This window comes from Mustela putorius, unplaced genomic scaffold (genome assembly GCF_011764305.1).
Source record: "Mustela putorius furo isolate JIRA1106 unplaced genomic scaffold, ASM1176430v1.1 tig00003858_pilon_pilon_pilon, whole genome shotgun sequence".
NCBI classification, from domain to species: Eukaryota; Metazoa; Chordata; class Mammalia; order Carnivora; family Mustelidae; genus Mustela; species Mustela putorius.
The window spans coordinates 11,294,316-11,301,797 of NW_025422010.1; the positions used below are offsets into that span (position 1 = coordinate 11,294,316).

The window sequence follows — 7,482 nt, forward strand, 5'->3', positions numbered from 1 at the left end:
TGTTTTAAAGATTAAATGATAATGTATGTTAAGCTAAGTAAGTTGTCAATAAAAATAGTCCTTTAAAAAAAAGAAATGACATCATAGGACAACGATCTTTATGTATTGACAGGTGAAAACTGTTGTCAAGGAAATTTTCAGGAAAGAAGTTTAGTCCTTACTTTTCTATTTATTCTCCTTTGTTTGGTACTTCATCTCCAGACACAAATGAGAGTTTGGTTCCAACACAGACGTGCTAATTTTAGTTACTTGCATGAATGTTTAGATATGATAATGAAGGTAGGGAAAAGTATCAAGAGAAGAAATCAAATGTCCTATTATTAGCTATAATGTTATTTTTCTATGTTCAACATTTTTTTCTAAGCACCTGTCAGATATCTCTACAGATCTAAAAATATAAATACACCGATGGACCTTTGTATAAAGACAAATGCACTGGCTAGTGTTTTCTAAATAGATTTCATAAATGAATACTGAACAAGAAACCTCAAAAGAATTCTTTTCTCTATACATTACAGATATACAAAAGTAAACTTTCTTGCTAATCACAAAATTTAACACAGATCCAAAGATTTATCTCTCATAAATAAGATAATCAGCACCACAACTTCGAATTACTAAAATAGTAGAAATAAGTCTCAAGTGCTTCATAATTTTTAAAATTCTACATACTACTTTCTCTTTGGTTTCCTGTCCTTCATACTGTGTGCCTGTATGCAGTTATCTTCTAGTAATCTAAGGGATCAGAAATGGAATGCATAGATTTAATTACTTTTGAAGAGTAACATGAGACAAAGCAGCTGGTTCTCTAAGTGACAGTGTATGTTCTCCCACCCTTGGACACTTAATACCTGTCAAACAGATAGTTTTATCTATAATACTAATTTATTAAAGAGTGACATAACACAGTTGATACTAAAAGAATGTGTCATAAACCCAGATACTTAAGATGAATATATAGTTAAACAATCTTTTAGTTCCCATTTTAGAAAAGAGCAACTTGAAGCTTTTAGATATGCTACGGTTTATTCTGAAATGCATCCTATAGTAATCACAAAGAAATGAACACATGAAATTTCATGTGATGAAAAATGACACAGTATCCAAACTCACTAACTCAATTAACTAGAACACAGCAAGAAACTGAATCCAGACAAGCAAACAAATATATGCTCAAAGAAACTGAAATAAGTGCTATCAAAATCTTTTGTTAGATTATACAACTTAGTCTTTTCTTTGCACAGTTCTAACAACCTTGATTATCTAATGAAAAGTAAATTATAAAGCATGTTAAAAACAACATTAGAAAGAACAAAAGTACTGCTAAAGGTTTTCAAGGCTGCCTGAAAACAAAGGGGACTATAACAACAATAAATATTATTTAAGTTATATAAGAAATAAAACAATATACCAATGTAGGCTATTTACTATGAAGGCAAGCAAACTTAAACACCATACTGTCTAAATGATAGGCTATTTACCATGAAGGCAAGCAAACTTAAACACCATACTGTCTAAATGATGACAGTCATTAAGGAGCGTTACGGCCCTAGTTAAGGGTATGCCTGACCTTATATTTTTATCCAAAGAGGCTTAAAGCAAAATTTGTCACTTAAGTGGATAAACTTTACTTCCAAAATTTTCTTCTGAGGACATTTTATTGCCTTCCTTGGCTCTGTTCCATAACACCCTGCTTTTATTCTTCACAGGAACTGATATCTAGAGACCACAGATTGAGAAAAAGAGAATAGGAATTACTTTAGAAATGAAATAGTTTAGTTTAAGGACAGAATGAGAAGAAATTTTAATTACAGGTAAGTTAAATATCTACTTTAGTTATGATATATCTGCATATGTTCAGGTACTATCTCAGGAACACTGGTAAGGGGAAAATGTTTCCATTGCGTATAAACACAGTTCTAAGAAAATATAGCCACAATAATACCTTCTAAGCAAAGTGGGATTTAACATCTATCCTCTCTTAACACAGAATTTAATTTAGTAGCCTTCTATTTTTCTCTGAAGACTACCATAAAATTTCTCCGAAGACTATCATAAAATTAGGGAATAGGTTTCATGAACTCGGACCAGAAAAAACCGAACCATTTTTTATATTTGGTTGATTTTTTTTTAAAAGGTGAAGGAGATAAAACAAAGAGAAAATACTGAATGTGGGCTTTATAGAAGGGAAAATACATCAATGTAGAAGAATTGAGAAAAAAAAATCAGTGGAGGAAGTTAGAGAAGAAAACAGGAGTTATTTCATAATCAGAAAACCTTTACCCCAAGACACTTATTAATCACATAGAGGAAAATATAGTTTACCAGTACAGAAACCCAGCAGGCACCATTTTAAGCAGGTGATCAGAGCCAACATCAACATTAACAAGATAGATCACTACCCACTAATATGATGCACTTGAGAATGGCCCAATATCATTCTGTGGAAGTCTTACCCACAATGCATAATTTCAGTCTAATCATGAGAAGACATCTCACCAACCCAAACTGAAGAACTTCCTACAAAACTCCAAAATCGCCATAAGAGATAAGGACAGACTGCCAGAGACTGAAGGTTTGGGAGGCAAAACTAAATACAAGGTGGGATCTCAAATTCAATTCTACAACAGAAAAATTCTAATGCTAATTCTAATTCTAGTTCTCTGAATTTTTGTGGATACATTAAGGATTAGCGATCAGGAAGAACTGATCAGGTTAAAAATGGACAAAGCAACTGGCCAAATGTTTAGCCAAATGACATGATCAAAGGAAATGTGCCAGATGTTTTCCAACAGCTCCACATATGGAGGCACCTACACTCAGTAGGGGCCCCACTGTAAAAAGAAACCAGAGACACAAACTCTAGTTTTAACCGTAACATTAAAAATGACCCATAAATATCTTATCCTCTTATTAAGAATTCTATTTCCATAACTATTTCTGAATCCTCTAGAAAAAGTACTTTTTAAAAAAAGTATCTGCCCCATATGTTAGTATACCTCTGTATATGGCTGTATATGGCTAGTGTACCTCTGTAAATGTATAAGTCACATAGACTTATATAAGTACTTAATTGAAGGAGAGCTGGCACCTTGAAATAAATGTCTTTTCAATTTCCATCCAGGAAAAGTATGGCACTAAGGGTTGTTTGATTTAGTTTTTTCCACAAAATAAAGTATTTTTAATCATCAGTAATTCCACTTTAATCAAATTATTCCCACTACTATGAATAGTTAAAATATTATAAAACAATATCCCCTTTACAAAAGTTTTAACTTTGCTATAGAATTAGAATTCCTAGGATAACCCTGGTGAGCTTCTTTATTTGTTTTTTGAGGAAGAGCTGGTTCTCTTCCTCTTCTATTTTTGTTCTCTCTTGGGAAGTTTATGGTAAAATGAACTAAACATCAGAAATTCTCATGGCCCTTTAATTCTATACATGCACGAAAAAATATTATATATATATATACTTCTTCTTATCTATAGCTTAGAAAATCTTTGAAAAACAAGACACCTTGCTTTATCTTCAGATATCTTTCATTCCGTAAGCAAAATTAATTTGTATGTATGTCAATATTTTCACTTTGGATTCTGATTAAGAATTTAGAAGCTCAGCCTCTTTGAAAAAAAATCACATGATTATAAAGATAGTCCCAACCACTTAACAGAACTAGAAGTTTACAATCCTTCATTCTCTTTTATATCTTACAAATAGACTGTAAAGACAGAATGTTTGTGATACAAGGAATTATCTTCTCTCCTCCCAACAAATACTTAGTTCTCCAATTTTTTTTTCCCCTCCATGAATACATTTTGGGGATAGGTACCAAAATACCCAAAACATTTTACTCTCCTCTTTATATCAACAACTGTGATTAAAAGTTATAACAGTAATAATACATCTAACAATTACTGTATGTTTCATTGGTATTGGACACTATTCTAAGCACCTGAAACAAGCTGCCCAAGACGACGTGGTAATAAATGGTATAGGTGATATGTGGGGTCTGGGAGCCTGACCCAAGCCTGAGTAACTGGCAAGTACACTTTATACTGGCTACTTATTTTAATACAATAAAATGTCAATCCCTAAAGAAACCACAGTGGCCACCCAGCATCAATGCTGAACAGTTAGAGGGGAGGCATGTAATGGAGCAGCCATGACCGCTTCAGTTAGTGCTGGCAGGCAGCAGCAGAGCCCTGACTTGCTGGATCCTTTATTCTTTTATTATTATTTATTTTAATGAGAAGCTGGCAGTCCAGAATGATATCTGAAGACTCTTGCTTTCAAAATGTTGCTACTTATTCTAAGCTTTCTCAGAAAGTCCTATTTGTCTGAAAGGTAAAGGGCCACATTCTCACAGTAGGGGCTTTGTCTTATTTATCTTTGTATCCCTAATACCTAATGTGTGGCTGGCACATAGTAGGTACAAACAGATTGACTTCTGCTGTTAAAAATCCTGCTGTTTTATCTTGACCATTTTTAACCTTAGTAGGAATTCATTAATTTATTCAACAAGCATTTACTGAGCTATGACAATGTGCCAGACGCTGCTCTAGGCACTTGAGATTCCAACAGTGAACAAAAGAGAAAACTGAAGAGAGAGATAGAGACAGACAGAGATTATATTTTAGTGGGAAAAAATAGGCCCCCCAAAACCTGAAAGTCCATAAAGTCAGATGGAGTGGAGGCTTGAAAAATAAGGAGATGGTTTGCTTTGAACTGAACCTTTGCTACTCAGAGCTAAAGAACAATGATACAATAGTCCATACTGGTCACTCCTCCACAAATATGTTACACATATGTAAGCAATTAAAGGAAAGGGTATTCTTGAAAGAGAGAGTGCTTTCTTCATAAGTAGAACAATACAATCTTGCTCCTTGGCTTGAAAGGAAGTATTGATCAGTAGTTAGGGAGTCAAAGGTTAATAACTCGGTCCTGATTATTTCTGTTATCAGACTCATGATTGATGGTGTCCTCTGGCTCCTTGTAAATGCAGGAACCTCTTTTTGATTGTTGTTACTGGGAACCAAAAAATTAAGCTCTTCTCTCATGATTTAGTTACAGGGTACGGGGTCAACTATCTCCTGCATCAGAGAGTTGAGTGGTACAAAGGTTCCTATAGAGAGAGTGAGTGGTCACCAAAAATGCAAACTTAGAGCAGCATAAATCTGATTGGCAGCCATATGATAAAACACTAACTATGACACACAGCTCTTTTGCTCTCATGCATTATCATTCCACAAGACCACATGCTGAGTTAATGGAACTTCTCCTCCAGTTTGCTTTGGAAACGGATGTAGTTTCGGAAGGCCCAAATGGCACAATCTAGCTATTACTCCTAGACAGCTGCTGGGAGTTAGAGACAGGACAGCTACACCAAAACCATTTAAAAATGCACAAACCAGACCCCTGCTTCTCAAGAACTCACTTATATCTATTTAGTTCCTCATAATCTGAGTAATTATAGTCAGGGATTAAGTTTAAAAAAGACATCCTAAAGACAAATGCAAGTTTGTATCTTCAAGTAGCCTTTAAAACAATGTGCTACTAAAGCTGGAAGAAAATGTTACTTTCTCATTGTCTTTACATAAAAATAAGATTTCACTCAACCTGCTCTTTTTGGAAGAAACAATATTGTCTTTGTTAGCCAAGCCTAACATAGATCTCATGCCAATGTGGTTTGTTCTTCTCATGGATACTAGCCAAAAGGATATTCCTTGAAATAAAATCACAATCTGTTGAAAGCCTCACAAATCAATTAGATGAGGAGACAGAAGTAATCATTATCACATAACCAAAGATAAAAGTATGAAAAAAATAAACGAAAATAAACTTGATGCAAAAAAGAACATCAACACTCAAACTTCCCACTTGTTAAAAGAGAAGAAAAAAATAAAAAACCATTCCTCAGTGGATCCATAGTAGATAAAGAGCCACATTTAAATAAGCAAAACTTCCCCTAAATATGAGTCAGATAGCAAACCATCTCATTTATCATTGTCTGCCCAGGGAAATTTCCTAAGAGTCTAACATTTTTGTTTAGTTAATGAAAGTCACATTGGCCTTGATCTTGCGTCGAACGGATGAACACTGATACAGAGTAATTTAACATAGATCCATGCTATATTAAATCTAAAATACACATAATGAGATGGTTATAAACCTCTTTTGACCCAAAAGAAATAAACTATAATAGCATTTACAGCATTAAGTCAACATTAGCAATAATAAAATAATGATACCAATGTATATATGTATATATGCGGCTGAATGGTTTTAAAATCTAGAAATAAAATTGTTTTTAAAAAGTCTACTCAGATTTACTTTTTAGAGCATCTTTCCAGTTATGTTTTAACTCAGATGGCATGCAGTTACTAAAAAACTTTTAATAGTATTCGAGGATTTGGGATAATATATTTTAATTTCTTTTCTTTTCTGCTTGTCCCATTTCCAATGATTTTTTTTTTAATTCTCCAATATATCAATGAGTGAATTTGGCAGAAATGAGGCATATGCCTATTTATCCTCAAGTTGTATCAAGAACACAGACTTTAGCCACTGTCGGCGGAGACTTCGGTGCACTTCCCACTTGCAATCAAGGACACAATACAAAGCAGTAGACCCACTCATCCAGTCCACTAAAAGTTGGAACAAAAATCAAGTGAAGGTGCTCTTATGCCCTGGCAGAAAACACAGCTGGGAGATGAAAGCCCAAGCCCGGGAAACCTCTGCTCCCTTTGGAGTCGCTCTGGGTACCTGCTGCCAGGGTGGCTGGCGGTGGCCCTGGGCGCGCAGCGGGGTTCTGAGCTGGGTGGCTGGGAGCGAGCGTACGAATGGTAGGCAGTCAGCACCACGCCGCCCGAGTCCTCCACTTCCATCCTCAGCGGCGCATGTCCCCGCTCCGGCCCGAGAACAAAGGCGGAGACCAGCATGGACCAGCGCACGGGGACTCGGTCACCAGCGGGGCGATGTGGCCCGTCCAGCTCCAAGGGGCTTGCTCTGGCGGCTGTCAGGGGCGCCCTGGGAAGCCGCCCCGCCCTCGGGACAGCCCTATTAGCAAGGACTTAAAGACACGCCCACAAGTCCCGCTGGGGGTGGGGGGGGTGGGAGCCGGGAGAACGCGGCGGGAGGTGGGGGGCGGGCGGGCAGGGGGAGGAGAGAATCGGGGACCGGGGAGGGGGGGGATCCCTGTTTCTAGGAAACTGGAAACCTGCTGTGATCCTTCAGGGCTCAGGCTAGCTGCTCTAGCAGTTTTTCTTGCTTTGTTTCTTCTTCCTTTCCTTTTCCTTTTCTCATCCCCCTCCCCCCCCACCACCAAATGGGGGAGGCTTATCCCATAGCTGAGAACATTTCCTGCCTGGCAGCAAGAAGCAAGAGAAAGAAACCTTGCCCTGGGAGCCTGGGCTGAGAAGGAGAGGGGCCCGGTCTACAACGTGTGGTCTGGGAAGAAAGGGAGAAAATGTGACACTCTCTCATTT

The 7,482-nt window shown here is 37.0% G+C and overlaps 1 protein-coding gene across 3 annotated transcripts in view; it reads right to left on the minus strand.

Annotated features, from left to right (window-relative positions):
* Positions 1 to 7,063, minus strand: part of ARHGAP28 (Rho GTPase activating protein 28) — a 207,693-nt gene extending 200,630 nt beyond the window's left edge. The window contains exon 1 of one of the 3 annotated variants that reach the window (XM_004742733.3): positions 6,761 to 7,063. In XM_004742733.3, coding sequence (XP_004742790.1) covers positions 6,761 to 6,936 — 176 coding nt within the window. In that variant the 5' untranslated portion in view covers positions 6,937 to 7,063. The remainder of the gene's footprint in view (positions 1 to 6,760) is intronic. The other 2 variants (XM_004742734.3, XM_013051393.2) reach the window with 2 other exon arrangements.
* Between the last annotated feature and the right edge of the window lie 419 nt (positions 7,064 to 7,482).